General features: G+C 33.5%; 1 protein-coding gene across 10 annotated transcripts in view; it reads left to right on the top strand.

The window, feature by feature from the left end:
- LOC132715677 (uncharacterized) overlaps positions 1-22,488 on the top strand; it is a 133,875-nt gene that overhangs the window by 42,781 nt on the left and 68,606 nt on the right. For all 10 annotated transcript variants that reach the window (XM_060698717.1, XM_060698719.1, XM_060698720.1 and 7 more), the window contains 16 exons: positions 349-419; positions 645-729; positions 2,458-2,528; positions 2,704-2,788; positions 6,192-6,262; positions 8,904-8,988; positions 9,674-9,744; positions 9,971-10,055; positions 10,693-10,763; positions 10,989-11,073; positions 11,687-11,757; positions 11,984-12,068; positions 13,999-14,090; positions 17,354-17,402; positions 17,639-17,739; positions 18,559-18,646. In XM_060698717.1, the coding sequence (XP_060554700.1) occupies positions 349-419; positions 645-729; positions 2,458-2,528; positions 2,704-2,788; positions 6,192-6,262; positions 8,904-8,988; positions 9,674-9,744; positions 9,971-10,055; positions 10,693-10,763; positions 10,989-11,073; positions 11,687-11,757; positions 11,984-12,068; positions 13,999-14,090; positions 17,354-17,402; positions 17,639-17,739; positions 18,559-18,646 (1,266 nt within the window). The remainder of the gene's footprint in view (positions 1-348; positions 420-644; positions 730-2,457; positions 2,529-2,703; positions 2,789-6,191; positions 6,263-8,903; positions 8,989-9,673; positions 9,745-9,970; positions 10,056-10,692; positions 10,764-10,988; positions 11,074-11,686; positions 11,758-11,983; positions 12,069-13,998; positions 14,091-17,353; positions 17,403-17,638; positions 17,740-18,558; positions 18,647-22,488) is intronic.

Here is a 22,488-nt window from a genome sequence, read left to right on the forward strand (position 1 = left end):
AATATGTGTTTTTTGTTTATGGGCAATATTTTCAAAACAAAAAAGTAATTTGATTAGAATCTGGCAGCTAAAATGTCAGTACTGGCATAGAATTAAAGAATACTAGCAAGGTCATTGCCCTCTGGTATAAAACTGAATCACTGCTAACAACTAGGGCTAAAATCATTTTCCTGAAATTTTGATATAATTTACTTCTGGAAAACTAGTCAAGTAAATATGTTATATATTTAAGAATAAAATTTGGCACTCAAAGAATCTATGAAGTAAGAGTTGGAGTCCTATAACATCCATGAATATTTTGACTTTTATATTAAATAAACACACTTGAAGTTTCTTAATTACTTTCAGAGAAAATCAAAATTATTTTCAAGCCACACAATGGATGCATACATTAAGCAGTGAAGTTGGCAATTTAGAAGGCAAGTAAACTTTGGTCTTCATAATAACACATAAGAAAAAAAGGAAATACAATGTTAATAAATATCATTAGGATATGTTTCATAGTAAAATCAAATTAATTTATATTAGTCTAAGAATTTAGCTTAAACCTTTTGATTTTTAAACTGTTTGACTTCTTTTAATGACTATTTAATATCTATGTTGATTTATTTAACTCTTTTTGGTGATCTTTTTTATTTCAACAGAAAACATGGATGGCATCCAAATGAAAACAACAAATGAATGTCAAACAGACATTTTAAGAACTGAACAAGAGGAGAACTCCAAGAGGTGAAAATATTTAATGATATGTTTTAGCACAATAATTTTTATCTTCCCCTACAGATGGAATCAGCCGGGGAGGGGGAAGGGTATTGGGTTGGTGTTGAAGGTCTGCTCACACTGTAATATATTTCATACCTGAGGTACATTGAATAATATGTTTTTAACATGCTTTGTTTAGCAATATCTTCAACACGAAAAGAGAAATAATTGGGGTAAAGTTTTATGTCTTTCTGCTTTTTTCAGTCATTCATCTTTTCCAACAATTTCCTTGTTTGTTTAGGCTGCATTATGGTTATGTAATATTATTTAGTTAATAAAATTATTTGATGGGAATCTGGCAGCTAACATGTCAGTTCTGGCATAGAATTAGAGAATACTAGCAAGGTCATTGCCCTACGGTATATAAATGCAGTGTTTACGAAAACGTTTTGGGCTATGCTGGACATTTTGTCTGACGTATTTCTATAGTACGCTGGACATTTTTCAGCCAAGCAGGACATTCTTTTAAAATAAGTTATTTTTAAATACTCAATAGAAGGGATTAGTCTATTTGATATAAAATAGTTCTTATTACATACTTTTTATGAGCTTTCAGCTTGAAAAACAAAGAGGAATATCTATATTTTTAAATAAAAGGCAATAATTCCTCAATAGCAAATACCCTAGACAGAACATGTCATTATTTTTTGACATCAGAAAACAACAAGTTACCAGACCAGCACATTGTAAATTGTTAACATGAACATTCACTTTCAGAATGCTTAGTATAATAGAAAAGCAATTACAGGTTTCAAAGGGCTGGTATTATTTTACAGTACAGCAGTTTCTCAACATTTTTAAATTGCTTAAGAATTATTCAGTTCAAGTTTTAAGTGATACTTATGAGATGTAAACAGAACATATCTTTCTTTTTTTTTATAAGTACATTTTTAAAAAAAATCGGCGTTGCAAAAATATGTGACAATTGAATTTTTTTCTGTTTTCTACAAAAAATATTTACAATAATGGTTATTATACATGATATTATCTAAAAGTAGCGACTTTTCATATATTTAAACACTGGTTTTCATTAGCCACTGCATCAACCAGCCTAAAAAAAAAGAAAATTAAAAATTGATTTTCACGGCACAGTTTACTGGTCAGCCTGCATCAATGATCAGTCTACTTAACAATAATGTCATTGGCTAATTACCTAGTGGTAATATATGACAATAGCAATGCAAGAGTACACCTTTAAATTACAAATACAAGTTTTATTTGTCACATACATTTTTAACACTTTTGAGGATGATAAATTGACACAATAGAAAACACAGCTGGGTGTAAATTAGCGGCTTACAAATTTATCGATTTACACATACTAGATGAAGGCTTGTTGATATTTTAACATAATTGAAAGCTTCTGTATCAAAAAATTACACCAGACAAATATGTCTGCCTTTGTTTCAAAATACGACGGACATTTTGAAAATGTACCGGCAATGTCAGACTTGTCCAACGTATTTCGTAAACACTGTAAATGAATCACTGCTATCAACAAGGGCTAAAATCATTTTCTTGAATATGTTATTATAACTTACTCCTGGAAAAGTAGTAAAGTAAATATGTTATATATTTACTAACAAAATTTTGCACTTGAAAAATCTATGAAGTAAGAGTGGGAATCCTATAACAGTCAAGAATATTTTGACTTTCATATTGAATAAACAAACAAAGTTTCTTTATTACTTTCAGAGAAAATCAAACTTATTTTCAAGCCACAAAATGGACAAAAATAATTAGCTGCGAAGTTCGAAATTCAGAAGGCAAGCAAAATTTATTCTTCATAAGGCTATATTTTAGTAAATCAAATTAATTGTGTTTGTCTAAGAATTTAGCTTAAACCTTTTGATTTCTTAACTGTTTGACTTCTTTCGTTCATTATTTAATCTCTATGTTCATAGAAATAACTCTTTTTGATTTTCTCTCTCACTTCTACAGAAAAAATTAATGACATCCAAACAAACACTACAAATGAATGTCAAACAGACACTTTAAGAACTGAACAAGAGGAGAACTCCAAGAGGTGAACAAATTTAATGATATGTTTTAGCACAAAAATTCTAATCGTACTTGACAGATGGAATCAGCAGGGGGGTCATGGGATGATGTTGAAGGTCTGCTCATACTGATGTTAGTTCTTAGTTATAAATTTCATACCTGAAGTACATTTAAATATGTGTTTTTAACATGCTTTATTTGTTCGCAATAACTTCAAAACAAAACAAAAACAAAACAAAAAAAAAATGGGGTAAAAGTTTATGTCAGTCTGCTTGTTTTGCCCCCAAAGGAAGGCATATTGTAATGGCACTGTCAATTGTAATCCTTCCATCCATCTGCCCCTGTGTACTGTAATTTTGTCTGAGCTTTATCTCCTAAACCACTAGAGGGATTTCAGTGAAACTTCACAGGATTGTTTTTCACTATGCCTAGTTGTGCATATTATCTTGATGTTTTGCTAGAACTATTTTTTTTGCAAAATAATGGCCCCTTAATGGTCAATTTCCAAGTAAAATAAGATTGTCTCTTGCTAGAATTTTTTTATGCTCCCCGAAAAATTTTTCGGGGGGGTATATAGTCGCCGGGTTGTCCGTCCGTCCGTACGTACGTACGTCCCGACTTCGTGTCCGGCTCATAACTTCGTTTCTTGAAGTCGGATTTTAAAAATATTTCACAGAAATGATCACCATATTGAGACGACGTGTCGCGCACAACATTTTGGTCGCTACCTTGAAGGTCAAGGTCACAGCATGACCTTGCAGCAAAATCATGTCCGGCCCATAACTTTGTTATTTGAAGTCGGATTTTAAAAATATTTCACAGAAATGATCACCATATTGAGTCGACGTGTCGCGCACAACATTTGGGTCGCTACCTTGAAGGTCAAGGTCATAGCATGACCTTGCAGCATAATCATGTCCGGCCCATAACTTTGTTATTTGAAGTCAGATTTAACAACTATTTCACTGAAATGATCACCATATTGAGTTGACGTGTCCCGCACAACATTTGGGTCACTACCTTGAAGGTCAAGGTCACAGCATGACCTTGCAGCAAAATCGTGTCCGGCCCATAACTTTGTTATTTGAAGTTAGATTTTATAACTATTTCACAGAAATGATCAACATATTGAGAAGAAGTGTCACAAGCAACATTTGGGTGGCTACCTTCAAGGTCAAGGTCACAGCATGACCTTGCAACAAAATCATGTCCAGCCCATAACTTCGTTATTTGAAGTCAGATTTAACAACTATTTCACTGAAATGATCACCATATTGAGTTGACGTGTCCCGCACAACATTTGGGTCACTACCTTGAAGGTCAAGGTCACAGCATGACCTTGCAGCAAAATCGTGTCCGGCCCATAACTTTGTTATTTGAAGTTAGATTTTATAACTATTTCACAGAAATGATCACCATATTGAGACAATGTGTCGGGTGGTACATTTGGGTCGCTACCTTGAAGGTCAAGGTCGCAGTATGACCTTGCAGCAAAATCGTGTCTGGTCCATAACTTTGTTATTTGAAGTCGGATTTTATAACTATTTCACAGAAATGATCACCATATTGAGATGATGTGTTGTGCACAAATTTGGGTAGCTAGCTTGAAGGTCAAGGTCACAGCATGACCTTGCAGCAAAATAGTGTCCGGCCAATAACTTTTTTTTATTTGAAGTCGGATTTTACAACTATTTCACAGAAATAATCACCATATTGAGACAATGTGTCACGTGCAACATTTGGGTCACTACCATTCTCAAAATTCACCTCAATAATTATACAACTAACCTTTTTTGTGAAAAAGTACCCATTCGGGGAGCATCACCCATCTTTGATGGTCTCTTGTTTGGCCAAGTTATAGCCCCTGAAAGGTCAATTTTCAAGTAAAATAAGCTTGTCCGAGCTTCATCTCCTAAACCGCTGAGGGGATTTCAGTGAATCTTCACAGGATTGTTTGTTACCATGCTTAGTTGTGCATATTGGCTTGATTTTTTGCTGGATTTTTTTTTTGTCAAAGTTATGGCCCCTGAAAGGTCAATTTTCAAGTAAAATAAGCTTGTCCAAGCTTCATCTCCTAAAGCTCTGAGTAGATTTCAGTGAAACTTCACAGGATTGTTTGTAACCAGTCTAGTTGTGCATATTATTTTGATTTTGGGTCTTATTTATTTGGCAGTTATGGCTCCTTAATAGACAATTTTCAAGTAAAATAAGCTTGTCCAAGCTTCATCTTCAAAACCACTAGGGGAATTTCAGTGAAACTTCACAGGATTGTTTGTCACCATGCCTACTTTAAAATATCATCTTGAATTTTTGCTAGAATTTTTTTTTGCACTATTATAGCCCCTTAGTGGTCAATTTTCAAGTAAAATAAGATTGTCAGAGCTTCATCTCCTAAACTGCTGGAGGGCTTTCAGTGAATCTTCACAGGATTGTATGTCACCGTGCCTAGTTGTGCATTTTATCTTGGATTTTAGCTAGAATTTTTCTTTTCAAAGTAATTGCCTGTTTATGGTCTTTTTTGAGAAAAATGAGCTTGTCCACGCTGCATCTCCAGAACTGCTTGGGGGATTTCAGTGAAACTTCCCAGGATTGCATGTCAGCATACTTTGTTATGCATTGTGTTTTGATTTTCAGCTTGATTTTTTTTTTTGCACAATGATAGCCCTTTAATGGCCAATTTTCGGGTAAAATAAGCTTGTCCACCCGTCATCACCAAAGCTAACTGGAATTTCAGTGAAACTTCACAGGACTGTTAGTCACTATGCCCAGTTGTACATACTCTCTCGATATTGTGCTTTTTTTTGACACAGTTTTAGCACCTTCAGAGTATATTTTTCAAGTAAAAGAAGCTTGTCCATAAAACATCTGCAAAACCACTCGGAAAATGTCAGTGAAACTTCACAGGTCTGTTTGTTACCATGTCTGGTTGTATATATTATCTTGATTTTTTGCCATTCATGTGAAAATCTCAAAGATTAAATTTTTATAGTTTTCTTGTGTTAAAGCTCATATCCATTTACATATCTAAGGTGATTTTATGTCTTACGTTGGGGGGCATAGGTCACTTTTCAGTGACAGCTCTTGTTTCAATCACTCATTTTTTCCAACAATTTATTTTGTTTGCTTATACTGCATTATGATTATGTTGTAAAATGAAGTAAAAAGTTATTTGATGAGAATCTGGCAGCTAAAATGTCAGTTCAGGCATAGAATTAAGGAATACTAGCAAGGTTATTAACCTCTGGTATATAATTGAATCACTGCCTTCAACTAGAGCTAAAATCATTTTCCTGAAAACTTTATTATAATTTACTTCTTGAAAACTAGTCAAGTAAATATGTTATATATTTAGGAATAAAATTTTGCACTTTTAGCATCTATGAAGTAAGAGTTGGAGTCCAAATTTGAAGTTTCTTAATTACTTTCAGAGAAAATCAAAATTATTTTCAAGCCACACAATGGATGCAAACATTAAGCAGGGAAGTTGGCAATTCAGAAGGCAAGTAAACTTTGGGTTTCATAATAACACATAAGAAAAAAAGGAAATACAATGTTAATAAATATCATTAGGATATGTTTCATAGTAAAATCAAATTAATTTATATTAGTCTAAGAATTAAGGTATTACACCCCTAATGCTCTACCTCTGCTTTGAAGAGTATTCAAATAGGCTAGAATTACTGTCAACTGCATTGAAACTGAAGGGCGTTGGTTCAAACCCCAGAAGGGGCAAGTTTTTTATTTCTTATTTTTTCTTTTTAACATTATTTATGTATATCTCAGATCCCTTATGGAAAGAAAAAAGTGTTTTAATTTAATCATTTAATTATTGTAGGTATTTATTGGCTAAATAATGCCAAATTAAATAGCAAATGTGGTACCAGATATTTACAAAGCCTAATAAAATAAAAACTACACGGTAAAAGTATAGTCAAATGTGGGGTAGGGTAACATATTTTTACATATTAAAAACATTTTGCTCGTGTGTTGTTACCTGGATGCTATTATTTGTTTCTTAACAATTATTGATAGGAAAACATTTTTCATAATGATGATATCATAGGTAATTCAGAGTTTCCTCATTTCTTAAAAAGAGCCCTTTGATCTCAATGAAATACAGGTAAAGTTCAAAGATGGGTCATCTCGGGTTAAAAACTAGGTCACAGGAGCTAAAAATAGAAAAAGCTTGTTAACACTCAAGTGGCTGCAGTTTTGATCCAAATATTCTGGAAACTTGTCAGGAAGGTTGTTTTGATGATTTCTAGGTCAAGATTGGAGATGGGTCATCTCCAGTCAAAAACAAAGTCACAGGAGCTAAAAATAGAACAAGCTTGTTAACACTCTAGTGGCTGCAGTTTTGATCCAAATATTCTTGAAATTTGTTAGAAAGGTTGTTTTGATGGCTTCTAGGTCAAGTTTGAAGATGGGTCATATCTGGTCAAAAACTAGGTCACAGGAGCTAAAATTAGAAAAAGCTTGTTAACACTCTAGTGATTGCAGTTTTGATCCAAATATTCTTGAAATTTGTCAAGAAGGTTGTTTTGATGATTTTTAGGTCAAGTTTGAAGATGGGTTATCTCCGGTCTAAAACTAAGTCACAGGAGCTAAAAATAGAAAAATCTTGTTAACACTCTAGTGGCTGCAGTTTTGATCCAAATATTCTGGAAATTTGTCAGGAAGGTTGTTGTGATGATTTTTAGTACAATTTGAAGATTGGTCATGTCCGGTCAAAAACTAGGTCACAGGAGCTAAAAATAGAAAAAGCTTGTTTACACTCAAGTGGCTGCAGTTTTGATCCAGATATTCTGGAAATTTGACAGGAAATTTGTGTTGATGATTTCTAGGTCAAGTGCAAAGATGGGTTTTGACTGGTCAAAAACTAGGTCACAGGAGCAAAAAATAGAAAAATCTTGTTAACTTTCTAGTTGCTGCAGTTTTGATCCAAACATTCTTGAAATTTGTCAAGAAGGTTGTTTTGATGATTTCTAGGTCAAATATGAAGATGGGTCATCTCCAGTCAAAAACTAGGTCACAGGAGCTAAAAATAGAACAAGCTTGTTAACACTCTAGTGGCTGCTGTTTTGATCTAAATATTCTGGAAATTTGTCAGGAAATTTGTGTTGATGATTTCTAAATCAAGTTAAAAGATGGGTCTTGTCCAGTCAAAAACTAGGTCACAGGAGCTAAAAATAGAAAAATCTTGTTAACATTCTAGTGGCTGCAGTTTTGATCCAAATGTTCTGGAAATTTGTCAGAAAGGTTGTTTTGATGTTTCCTAGGTCAAGTTTGAAGATGGGTCATGTCCGGTCATAAACTAGGTCACAGGAGCTAAAAATAGAAAAGGCTTGTTAACACTCTAATGGCTGCAGTTTTGATCCAAATTTCTTTGAAATCAGTGAGAAATGTTGTTTTGATGATTTTTAGGTGAAGTTTGAATATAGGTCATCTACGGTCAAAAACTAGGTCACAGAAGCTTAAAATAGAAAAATCTTGTTAACACTCTAGTGGCTGCAGTTTTGATCCAAATATTCTGGAAATTTGTCAGGAAGGTTGTTTTGATGATTTCTAGGTGAAGTTTGAATATAGGTCATGTCCAGTCAGAAACAAGGTCACAGGAGCCAAAAATATAAAAAGCTTGTTAACACTCTAGTGGCTGCAGTTTTGATCCAAATATTCTGGAAATTTGTCAGGAAGGTTGTTGTGATGATTTCTAGGGTCCATTTGAAGATTGGTCATGTCCGGTCAAAAACTAGGTCGCAGGAGCTAAAAATAGAGAAAGCTTGTTAACACTCTAGTGGCTGCAGTTCTGATCCAATTTTCCTGAAAATTGGTCAGGAAGGTTGTTTAATGATTTCTAGGTCAAGTTTGAATATGGGTTGTCTCCGATCAAAAACTAGGTCACATTGCCCAAATACGAAAAAACCTTTTTAACACACTAGAGGTCACATTTTTGACTCAATTGTCATCAAACTTGGCCAGGCTTTTTGTCTAAGACATTGCTTGGATGTGGTTGATGGGTCAGGGGAGCGATCCAGGGCCATCATGGCCCTCTTGATAAACTGTTTGACTTGTATTGATGACTATTTAATATCTATAATGATAAATATAACTCTTTTTGATGATCTTTCTTATTTCTACAGAAAAATTGGATATCATTCAAATGAAATCAACAAGTGAATGTCACACAGACATTTTAAGAACTGAACAAGAGGAGAACTCAAAGGGGTGAAAAAATTTAATGATATGTTTGAGCACAATAATTTTTATCCCCCCCCCCCCCCTACAGATGGAATCAGCAGGAGGGTATTAGTTTGGTTTGGAGGTTTTTTCACACTTTTATTAATTTAATACCTGAAGTACATTCATTTTGATAATGTGTCTTTTAATTCATTTGTAATGTTAGCAATATCTTCAGAACAAAAAGCAAAAAAAAATGGGGTTAAATTTTTTGTCAGTCTGCTTTTTTCAGTCATTCATCTTTTCAAACAATTACCTTGTTTGTCTATGCTACATTATGATTATGTTGTATAATTGAGTAAAAAAGTTTTTTGATGAGAATCTGGCAGCTAAAATGTAAGTACTGGCATAGAATTAAAGAATACTAGCAATGTTATTAACCTCTGTTTTAAAATTAAATCACTGCTTACACCTAAAGCTAAATTAATTTATTGAAAATTTTATCATAATTTACTTCTGGAAAAACTAGTCAAGTAAATATGTTATATATATATCAGAATAAAATTTTGCACGTTAAGAATCTATGAAGTAAGAGTTGGCATGAATATTTTGACTTTTATATTAAATAAACAAAAAAGAATCTATGAAGTAAGAGTTGGAGTCCAATAACAGCCATGAATATTTGGACTTTTATATTAAATAAACAAACTTAAAGTTTCTTAATTACTTTCAGAGAAAATCAAAATTATTTTCAAGCCACACAATGGATGCAAACATTAAGCAGTGAAGTTGGCAATTCAGAAGGCAAGTAAACTTTGGTCTTCATTAAAAAAACACATAAGAAAAAAAGGAAATACAGTGTTAATAAATATCATCAGGATATGTTTCATAGTAAAATCAAATTAATTTATATTAGTCTAAGAATTTAGCTTAAACCTTTGATTTTTAAACTGTTTGACTTCTTTTAATGAGTATTTAATATCTATGTTGATAAATTTAACTCTTTTTGGTGATCTTTTTTTTTCAACAGAAAAAATGGATGGCATCAAAATGGCAACAACAAATGAATGTCAAACAGACATTTTAAGAACTGAACAAGAGGAGAACTCCAAGAGGTGAAAATATTTAATGATATGTTTTAGCACAATAATTTTTATCTTCCCCTACAGATGGAATCAGCCGGCGAGGGGGGAAGGTATTGGGTTGGTGTTGAAGGTCTATTCACAATGTTATAAATTTCATACCTGAAGTACATTTGATAATGTGTCTTATAATTCATTTGTTATATTAGCAGTATCTTCAGAACTAAAAAGAAAAAAATTGGGGTAAAATTTTATGCCAGTCTGCTTTTTTCAGTCATTCATCTTTTCAAACAATTACCTTGTTTGTTTATGCTGCATTATGATTATGTTGTATAATTGAGTAAAAAAGTTTTTTGATGAGAATCTGGCAGCTAAAATGTAAGTACTGGCATAGAATTAAAGAATACTAGCAATGTTATTAACCTCTGTTTTAAAATTAAATCACTGCTTACACCTAAAGCTTAATTAATTTTACTGAAAATTTTATCATAATTTACTTCTGGAAAAACTAGTCAAGTAAATATGTTTTATATATATATATATATATATATCAGAATAAAATTTTGCACTTAAAGAATTTATGAAGTAAGAGTTGGAGTCCTATTACAGCCATGTATATTTTGACTTTTGTATTAAATAAACAAACTAGAAGTTTCTTAATTACTTTCAGAGAAAATCAAAATTATTTTCAAGCCAAACAATGGATGCAAACATTAAGCAGCGGAGTTGGCAATTCAGAAGGCAAGTAAACTTTGGTCTTCATAATAACAACTAAGAAAAAAAGGAAATAAAATGATAATAAATATCATTAGGATATGTTTCATAGTAAAATCAAATTAATTTATATTAATCTAAGAATTTAGCTTAAACCTTTTGATTTTTAAACTGTTTGACTTCTTTTAATGACTATTTAATATCTATGTTGATAAATTTAACTCTTTTTGATGATCATTCTCATTTTTTTAGAAAAAATGGATGACATCCAAATGAAAACAACATCTGAATGTCACACAGACATTTTAAGAATTGAACAAGAGGAGAACTCCAAGAGGTGAAAATATTTAATGATATGTTTTAGCACAATAATTTTTATCTTCCCCTTCAGATGGAATCAGCCGGGGAGGGGGGAAGGTATTGGGTTGGTGTTGAAGGTCTATACACAATGTTATCAATTACATACCTGAAGTTCATTTGATAATGTGTCTTTATATTCATTTGTTATATTAGCAGTATCTTCAGAACTAAAATGAAAAAAATTGGGGTAAAATTTATGCCAGCTGTTTTTTCAGTCATTCATCTTTTCAAACAATTACTTTGTTTGTTCATGCTGCATTATGGTTTTGTTGTATTATTTTATAAAAGAAATTATTTGATGAGAATCTGGCAGCTTAAGTGTCAGTACTGGCATAGCATTAAAGAGTAATAGCAAGGTTATTAATCTTTGGTATATAATTGAATCACTGCTAGCAATTAGAGCTAAAATCATTTTCCTGAAAATTTTATCATGATTTACTCTTGGTAAACAAGTCAGGTGAATATGTTATATATTTAATAACAAAATTTTGCACTAAAAGAATAAGTAAGAGTTGGAGTCCTCTAACAGCCATGAGTATTTTGACTTTTGTATTAAATAAACAAACTTAAAGTTTCTTAATTACTTTCAGAGAAAATCAAAATTATTTTCAAGCCACACAATGGATGCAAACATTTAACAGTGAAGTTGGCAATTCAGAAGGCAAGCAAACTTTGGTCTTCATAATAACACATCATGAGAAAATAGAAATACAATGTACATAAATATCATTAGAATATGTTTCATAGTAAAATCAAATTAATTTATATTAGTCTAAGAATTTAACTTAAACCTTCTGATTTTTAAACTGTTTGACTTCTTTTAATGACTATTTAATATCTATGATGATAAATTTAACTCTTTTTGATGATCATTCTCATTTTTTCAGAAAAAATGGATGACATCCAAATGAAAACAACATCTGAATGTCACACAGACATTTTAAATTCTGGACAAGAGGAGAAATCAAAGAGGTGAACAAATTTTAATGACATGTATTAGCACAATAATTCTTATCTTCCCCTACAGATGGATCACAGATTATCCTGTGCTGATGGAATTGGAAGTTTGATATTGTTTTGTAGTTGTTCCACTTTCTAATACAGTAGAACTTCTACGTGTTGAATATTGATTAGTTGATTTTCATGGTGTGTAGAAATAAACAGGAAGTCCCGATTTTTTCTCCTAAACGTCCTTTGTTAAAACCTATATATTAGTTGAATTTTGTGTATCAAAGTTTTCAATGTCTTTGAGTCGTTTTGTTGCCCCCAGAGAAAAGTTCGAGTACATTTTACTTAAAATAAGTTTAAGTTTTTTTTTAATTTTTCTTTACACCTAAGATCTTTCTCCCTGGCTTGTCAGCTTGCCACCTGACATTCACAATACTATAACTCAGGTTTGCACCAGTCCAAGTGACCAAAAATCAGGTTCTAACCCTGTTGAAATGCTTGTGTGGTCTGTTATGGTTTATGATATGTTTCATGCATGATAGGTTAAATGGTTTTGTTTTTTTTGACCCTGGAAAAGAAATTTGCTCAGTGGTAAGTTAAATAACACTTCGTTATACAAAAAGGATATTGAGCATTTAGTTACTATTATTATCTTTACTTTTTCTTATACTTTTCTGCAATACGTACGAAAACTTTTCAGGGGCATTTTTCATTTTTGCGTGACAGCTCTTGTTTGTCTTTAACTTCGGCACAGTACATGTGTCGAAGTCTTGATGTGTTGAAGTATTTATAACAGTCCCTTGAACTTTTACTTACCCAAGTTCTACTGTACTTCAATTCTTTTGTGACTAGTGCACGCCTACTAAACAGTGGCTCTTTCACATTTTGGTGATCGAAAGTGCATCCAAAATGATGAGAAAAATGTTCTACGTGGCATGACATTTTTCGATTTTTGAAAAACAAGCATGATCTTTTTAAATTTATATTTTTACTAAAATTTATTTCCCTTTTCAGTCGTGTTTTCACTGAGGGCTCAGCAAACGAAGTTACACAGACGGTCGGTCCCCAATCAGTCATTTAATCTTAAATTTACTGGCTGTTATGATCGGTTGTCATGCTTGATTTTATTTCTGGTTTTCTATGTAAACGGCCATCAGTGACAGAAAGCAAACTCAAACGGGGTTGGATCGGTGATAAAAATGCTGAAATACTGTCGGTTTTTATCGTTTGTAAATCGGAGCTAAATCGGGCGTAACGCTGATTAATCAGTGTTTGATAGCTAGTCATCAGTGGTTAAACACTTTCCGTGTTATTGGTGATTAAGAGCTTGCATAGCTCGTGATATAGGTTGCTGTCAGTTATTTGTAAAATATTTTCATCGATCGAGAATTTTAAACATGTTTAAAAATCCCAATTGGTAATTTTTCACCGATAAAACTTATCTTTCCCCAATAGCAGTTGATAGGTGGAAAACATGTGACCTATAGATGATATCGGTGTTAAATACGTTGTCATCGGTTCACATCATAATTTGGCTAAAAAAACTACCGATGAATCACCGATGGCTCTGTGTAACTGGGTTGTTAAACAGATCACCAAAATGTGAAAGAGCAACTGTTTAGTTGGCGTGTAGTGAAACAATATGTAACTGTACTTTTTCTTTTATTAGCATGGACTTAAGTTCGCGCATTTTCCCTAGCACAAAATACCGGACCATTCGCCCTACTGATTCCACAGTAGTCGGTTTAATAAAATATTCAAATTGAAACAGATAAACAGTTTGTTATATTGCTAAGCTTTTGTTTTGTTAATTATTTTGCAAATATAGGAAAAAAGATAGATACATATTTGCTGTGTAACATTTGTCATTAACGATTTTGAAATAAAATTACTAGACAACTACCCTTTATTGGATCATTGAAATTATTAATTGAGGGTCATATTTGTATTATAGAGAGATGAGACAGGAAAAAGCTGTGTTTGAATCAGTAGAAACAACAAATGGAAAAGAAAATTTGGGACATAATCTGAGAGTTTCCAATATAAGTAAGCTTTAATTATCCCTCGCCAAAAAGGCAGCCGGGGATATAGAAATAGTCTCCGTTCTTCTGTCCCTCTGTCCCTCCATGCAAACACAGGGGTACTTGTGGGACTAGGAGAACAATAGGTAACAGTACATTTTCTTTGATCCAATTCATTCTGTTTTTACTTGTGTGTCTTATTATCTCACCTGACCATGAAGTGGTCAAGGTGAGGTATAGTGATGGGGCTATGTCCGTCATTTGTCGCCTTGCGTAGTTCTTCGTCAACAATTGGGTTGTTAACACTCTAGCAGTCACAGTTTTGATTTGATCATCATCAAACTTTGTCAGAATGTTTGTCTCAATAAAATACAGGTCAAGATCAAAGATGGGTCATCTTGGGTCAAAAACTAGGTCACAGGAGCTAAAAATAGAAAAAGCTTGACACTCTAGCAGTCACAGTTTTCATTGGATCATCATCAAACTTTCTCAAAATGTTTGTCTCAATAAAATACAGGTCAAGTTTGAAGAAGGATCATCTCAGTTCAAAAACTAGGTCACAGGAGCTAAAAATAGAAAAAGTTTAACACTAGTGGCTGCAGTTTTGATCCAAATATTCTGGAAATTTGTCAGGAAGGTTGTTTTGATGATTTCTAGCTCAAGTTTGAAGATGGGTCATCTCAGGTCAAAAACTAGGTCACAGGGGCTAAAAATAGGAAAGCTTATTAACAGTCTAGTGGCAGCAGTTTTGATCCAAATATTCAGGAAAATTGTCAGGAAGGTTGGTTTGATGATTCGTAGGTAAAGTTCGCATATGGGTCATCTTCAGTCAAAAACTAGGTCACAGGAGCTAGAAATAGAAAAATCTTGTTAACACTCTAGTGGCTGCAGTTTTGATCCAAATATTCTGGAAATTTGTCAGGAAGGTTGTTATATGATTTCTAGGTTTGAATATGGGTCATCTCCGATAAAATAGAAGGTCACAGTAGCTAAAAATAGAAAAATCTTGTAAACAGTCAAGTGGCTGCAGTTTTGATCCAAATATAGATCATCTCCAGTCAAAAACTAGGTCACAGGAGCTAAAAATAGAAAAATCTTGCTAACACTATAGTGGCAGCAGTTTTGATGGAAATATTCTGGAAATTTGTCAGGAAGGATGTGTTTGATGATTTCTAGTTCAAGTTCATAGATGGGTCATCTTGGATCAAAAACTAGGTCACAGTAGCTAAAAATAGAAAAAGCTTGTTAACACTCTAGTGGCTGCAGTTTTGATCCAAATATCCTGAATAGTGGTCAGGAAGGTTGATTTGATGATTTGTAGTTCAAGTTGACATATGGGTCATTTCCAGTCAAAAACTAGGTCACAGGAGCTAAAAATAGAAAAAGCTTGTTAATACTCTAGTGGCTGCAGTTTTTATCCAAATATCCTGAATATTGGTCAGGAAGGTTGTTTTGATGATTTCAAGGTCAAGTTGGAATATGGATCAACTCCTGTCAAAAACTAGGTCACAGGAGCTAGAAATAGAAAAATCTTGCTAACACTTTAGTGGCTGCAGTTTTGATCGAAATATTCTGGAAATTTGTCAGGAAGGATGTGTTTGATGATTTAAAGATGGGTCATCTTGGATCAAAAACTAGGTTGAAGGAGCTAAAAATAGAAAAAGCTTGTTAACACTCTAGTGGCTGCAGTTTTGATCCAAATATCCTGAATATTGGTCAGGAAGGTTGATTTGATGATTTCTAGTTCCAGTTCACATATGGGTCATCTCCAGTCAAAAACTAGGTCACAGGAGTTAAAAATAGAAAAAGCTTGTTAACACTAGTGGCTGCAGTTTTGAACCAAATATCCTGAATATTGGTCGGGAAGGTCGTTTTGATAATTTGTAGATCAAGTTCGAATATGGGTCATCTCGGGTCAAAAACTAGGTAACAGGAGCTAAAAATAGAAAAATCTTGCTAACACTCTAGTGGCTGCAGTTTTGATTGAAATATTCTGGAAATTTGTCAGGAAGGTTGTTGTGATGATTTCTAGGTCAGGTTTGAATATGGGTCTCCTGGGGTCAAAAGCTAGGTCACACTACCCAAATGTGGATAAAAAACCTTGTTAACACTCAAGAGTTCACATTTTTGACTCCATTGTCATCAAACTTGGTCAGGATGCAGACATTGCTCGGATGTGGTTGATGGGTCAGGGGAGCGAACTAGGGCCATCATGGCTCTCTTGTTTAAGGGCTTGTGTGACTAAAAGTGACAAAAATGATCAAAAGAAAACTCACATAAGTACCATTTTATAAGTATGTCCGTCTTTCCGCACTACCCAAAAGAGACAAGAAGCCACCTAGCTGTGAACAAAACAGAAGAGAACAAGAGAACAATAGTTCATTCTGTAACAATAGAATAACGGGCCGTTGGTCCTCTGTTAAACAATAGAAAATAACAAAAAAATGGCCCCTTATTCCAACTGGGCCGGACATCCGTCCGTCCATCTGAGCTAACACTTGGATACTTGTGTGGCTAGAGGAACATTAGGTAACTGTACTTTTTCTTTGAAGTCATTCATTCCGTAAGGCTTTTATGTGGCTATTTTCTTTTATGTGGCTAAAAAGAACAATAGAGAGAACAAAAGAGTAGCCACATTATTACTGTCTCGTTAGAATGTCCGTCCTTCTGTCCCACATTTTTGTATGGAGCATATCTCAAAAAGTATATGAGGTATACTTAATACTTAATTTTTCTCCTGAGTGGAGCATAACTTAAAAACACCTTTGAGATGTCAACATGAATCTTCATAGTTTGATAGATCTTATTTAGGAGGAATGCTGTGCACAAGAATGATAACTCTACCCTTTATAATTTTTTAGTTAATGCCCTTTGTTATTTTTCATACCTTTTGTCCTGAGCTTATCTAAAAAAGAATTAGAGGTATCAACTTGGAACTTCAAAGGTGGATATATCTCATTGAGGAGGAGTGCAGGACACAAGAATGATAACTCTACCCTGCATAATTTTTCAGTTATTGCCCTTTGTTATTTTTCATGCAATTTTTTGTCCAGGCTATAACTCAAAACTTCTAAGAGATATCAGATTGAACTTTGGGGGCATACCTCTCTTTTATTATTTTTGTACTTTGTTATTGCCAATTGATATACTTTTAAAATCTCTATCCTCTTTTTATTCCTCAGCCAAAAAGGTGTTGGGGATCTGTTTTCCATTCTTATGATTATCATACATATGTCTTATCTGTTTATTTTATTCTGAATTTAAACATTGTTAACATTTACTTTTAAGTGGGGAAGAGACATGGTAATCAGAATTCACAGACATTCTGGAAAAAAAGGTACTAAAAGTTTTATAAATATCCCTATTATATTTGAAATAGACAACATAATATAGATCAGGGAGTCTTGACAATATCACAAAAAATTTCCAATTGCAGAATTTTGAATTAATACACACCTTTTGTTACACAATTTAAGGAACAAAACAGCTCAGTCACCATTTAATGTTATGTTGACTTACATATGAAAAGTCACAATATTAAGAGCTTGACTTTCAAATTGTTGTATATTCTAGGCTTTTGTCAGGTGTGTCAAGAATGTCAAGTGCTAGTAATAACCTAGCAGAAGATTTTAACCCTAATAGAGATGAAGCAGCTTCAATGCCAGTTGCAACTTGTAAGACATGTTTCTCTATCTTTAATGTATGTATTGCTGTAATATTTCTTTCTGTTAGACATTGTTTGTTCAAGCTAGGGCTGTCATTGATGGAAAATTTTGTATCGATATAACGAGAGACAAATATCGACGATACATCGATATATCGACTGACAGTAGATACAATGAAAAACATTTATATATATGTGTTATAAATTGGGAGTATGGTGTTATGCATGCTTGTATTACACATTACAAATACTACAAACTAGCAGAAAGTTTGTTTTTTCTGTTATTCTTGTCACTGACAGTTAAAAACGGAGTTTAAAGTTCAAGTTAACCAAGAAAACTAGAAAAAAAAGACTTCTCTTATAAGCCAAAATATAGGCATATTAACTAACAGAAATAAAAAAAATTGTTTAGCTTCTATCGATATGTGAAAGTGTGTATCGATATTGTATCGGATGATGAATATCGACGATATATCGATATCGCGATAATCAATGACAGTCCTAGTTCAAGCTGACAATTTTATGTTTACTTTCAATTTTCTTTTCAAAGACAAAGTGAAGCTTTTGTCATGACCCTTTCCTTGGCATTGGTTTTATGTTGGTAACCTTTTCAAGGTAATGCTTCAACCTTGTTAGTTAGCTAAAGCCTTTGCTTTTATCATTTTATTATGCAATAAGAAATAGGAAGCATGATGCCTTAAGACAGATTCTTGTTTACATCTTTAAGCAGTTTAAAGTATCAAGTTTGATAATGTCCAAATGCATCATCTTTTTTATTATATTGAAATCAATGTCATATGGATTAATTTGCAGTTTTAATATTTTACAGGTTCAAGTACAGACAATGAAAATCCCTTTACACTTACAAAGGAAACAATTTCTGATGATTACATTGTTTTGTATGTGCATGACAAAAGGTAAATATTCTGAATTAATTATTACTTTTTATATCATTTGAAAGAAAAATTTTAGGCAGCGATTTAATATAACAACTAATTTCCTTTTAATACGTCCGTTTGAAAAAAACAGGACTTATTATATTAGAATGCCCCTGGCAGGCTGGTAGAGATATGGGTAGATGGCAGGATGGTGATGACGCATATCTTTTTTCTTCTTCCTATGTTGAAAAATCTGTTAGTTATTGCAAAAAAAAGACTTAAAATATGGCAAAATTGCAATATATTTGGACCCAATTATAATTTGATCAAAACATTTGAAATAAAACATAAGAAACATTTTAAAAATCATGATAAGGAGATCATGTTTAACCTGTGGACACTTAGTTTTCTCCTCTAAATGTTTTGTCATTGACACTTTAAGGTTTGTCCTACATCTATCAGACATTTCCCTATCCCTGAAGACTGTCCATTAAAACTGATAAAGATGATACATACAAACCTTAAAAAACGATTACGTCTTTGACAGTGGCATAATTAAATGCATTGGCCCTTTAAAATGTTCCTGACATAGGTCCTGTGGGGTTTTAGCTGGTAGGGGACTTTTATATTGCTTGCAATACTTTGATAATTGCTTGTTATACCCCCCGAAACAAAGTTTGGGGGGGGGGGGTATATAGGAGTCACCCGGTGGTCGGTCGGTCGGTTGGTTGGTCGGTCGGTCGGTCCAGACGTCCGTTGCATTTTCCTTGTCCGGAGCATAACTTGAAAACCATAAGTTAGAATTCAATACAACTTCATACAATGATCAACACATAGAGAGGAAGTGCAGTGCACAAGAATCATAACTCTATCTTGACTAATTACAGAGTTATTTCCCTTTGTTACTTTTCCTTGTCCGGAGCATAACTTGAAAAGTACTGGTTGAAATTCAAAACAACTTCATACAATGATCGACACATAGAGAGGAAGTGCAGTGCAGAAGAACCATAACTCTATCTTAAGTAATTACAGAGTTATTGCCCTTTGTTACTTTTCCATTGCTTTCATTTGTCCGGACCATAACTTGAAGACTAATGTTTGGAATTCAGTATAACTTCATACAATGGTCAAGCACATTGAGAGGAAGTGCAGTGCACAAGAACCAAAACTCCATCTTGACTAATTACAGAGTTAATTGCCCTTTGTTATTTTTCCTTGTCTGGAGCATAACTTGAAAACTACTGGTTGGAATTCAAAACAACTTCATACAATGGTCAAGCACAATAAGAAAAAGTGCAGTGCACAAGAACCATAACTCTATCTAAAGTAATTACAGAGTTATTGCCCTTTGTTATTTTTTCATTGCTTTTTTTGTCCGGAGCATAACTTGAAGAGTAATGGTTGGAATTCAATACAACTTCTTACAATGATCAAGGACATTGAGAGGAAGTGCATTGTACAAGAACCATAACTCCATCTTGACTAATTACAGAGTTATTGCCCTTTGTTACTTTTCCTTGTCCGGAGCATAACTTGAAAACTACAAGTTGAAATTCAATACAACTTCATACAATTATCAAGCACATTAAGAGGAAGTGCAGTGCACAAGAACCATAACTCTGTCCAGGCTAATTATAGAGTTATTGCCCTTTGTTACTTTTCCATTGCTTTTTTCCTGTCCAGAGCATAACTTGAAAACTACTAGTTGGAATTCAATACAATTTCATACTATTGTCAAGTATATTGAGAGAAAGGCAGTGCACAGAAACCATAACTCTTTCTTGACTCATATAAGAGTTTTTGCCCTTTGTTACTTTTATTGTCCAGTGCACATAACTTGAAAATTAATGGTTGGAATTCAAAGAAACTTCATACATTGGTCAAGGGCAGTAAGATGAAGTGCAGTGCACTAGAACCATAACTCTATTTGGACTAATTACAGTTAATGCCCTTTGTTACTTTTTTTGTCCAGTGCGTAACTTGAAAACTAGTAGTTGGAATTCAATACAACTTCATACAATGATCAAGTGCAATGAGAGGAAGAGCAGTGTACAATAACTATAACTCCATCTTCAGTATTTGTAGAGTTATTGCCCTTTGTTCCTTTCCTTGTCAAGTGCATACCTTAAAAACTAGAAAAAAGAAAAAAACTTTCAATACACTTGAATACTACTAATTTTTTTCAATCTGAGGTATATGCAGCCTGACCATGAATCAAATTTTGGACCATAAGAATGCCATACTGTAGTTCTACCAACAGAGTTATCAGGCTGCTTACACATTCTGTCCCCTAACAATTGAACAATTTTACATTCTGACATACTCCTCTGCTGTATTGAAACTCCTTAAATTTATAATGGAAACAGATAAGAAAGTTAATTGACTCTTAGCTTCATAGAATTCAGGTTCAAATGTCCAAGGGTAAGATTGGTAAATACTGTACCATGGTTCGACCAACTGAGCTATCTAGTGTCTTTCTCATTCACATAATAAGTGAACAGTTTTTTTACTGTAATGTACCCCTTTGTTATATTGAAATTTGTTTTCAAATTTCTAATTGGAACAGAGAGCTTTATACATTGTTTGTCCGATGTTTAGTGCAAAATGCCATAGGGTAAGATAAAGGTGCAGCCTGACTGGGACTTGACCCAGGGATTCTTCCAATATCGTACTGGCTCTATTCACTGCCATAAACAGATATTTAATGCTCCCCAAAGGGTGAGCATATAGTTGCCTCTTTGTCCATCCATTGTGTCGCCTCTACGGAGTAGTGGTGACATATAGGGATCACTTTTCCATCGTCTGTCTGTCCGCACAAACATTTCAGGTGTATGAGCTTACTAACAGTACACTGGGACAAAAGAAAACAAAGGACTTCAATCCATAATAATTTATAGCTCAAAAGGAAACAATAGTTAGTCCACAAGGAAACAAAAGAAAAGAACAATAGAAATAGCTCATTAACTTGAAAAATTAGTGCATCTCTATCCTTCCACTATTCTTGTCCGGGACATAACTCTTAAACAACAGTAGGTATCAACTTAAAGATTTGTATGCAGATAGATCTCATTCCATAGATGTGCAGTGCAAAATAACCTTAACTCTGCCTTGCCTAATTTTGGAGTTATTGCCCTTTATCATTTTTGCACTTTAAACTTTGTCCGGGACATAGCTGTAAAATATAATAGATATTTACATGAAACTTTGTAGGTAGACAGATCTAATTAGGTTGTAGTGCAGTGCAAAAGAACCATAACTCATCTTTGTCTTATTTTGGAGTTATTGCTCTTTGTTCATTTTTATGCCTCCTGGGCATATAGTAATTGAACCGTCAGTCCTTCTGTCCGCACGACCTGAATTGACGTTATGGGTTCATTCCTTACAGACATCACTTGTGGGGAAAAAAGATGAAAAAAGTTGCTTGTGGGGTGAAAAACGGTTGCTTATGGGGTTTTTGAGGTCAAAGAGATCAAAGTAAAAACCCCATAATGTCATATCAGGAAGAACGTCTGTCGGTCTGTCGGTACAATGTTAACCTAGAACGGCAAGCTGGATTTTTATTAAGTTCTACCTTTACCAGTGGCTTCTTATTTTACACACTTACTAATCAATACACAGTACATGATCTGGGCAAGTTAATAACTATGGCTTCCATGCTTACCAAGTTATTGCCCTTTTCAGCACTTAGAAAATGAATAATGGTTAACCTAAAATGGCAATTGGAAATATCTTAAGTTCTATCTATACTCATGGCTTTATAATTTCCACACTTACTTATCAATAAAAAGTACATGATATTGCCAAGTTATATAACTGTGTCATCCATATTTCCCAGTTATTTCCCTTTTTTCTTGTTGAAAATAGGGCCTTATCTGGTTATT

This window comes from Ruditapes philippinarum, unplaced genomic scaffold (genome assembly GCF_026571515.1).
Source record: "Ruditapes philippinarum isolate M1 unplaced genomic scaffold, ASM2657151v2 ctg719_1_1_1_1, whole genome shotgun sequence".
Classification (NCBI taxonomy): domain Eukaryota; kingdom Metazoa; phylum Mollusca; class Bivalvia; order Venerida; family Veneridae; genus Ruditapes; species Ruditapes philippinarum.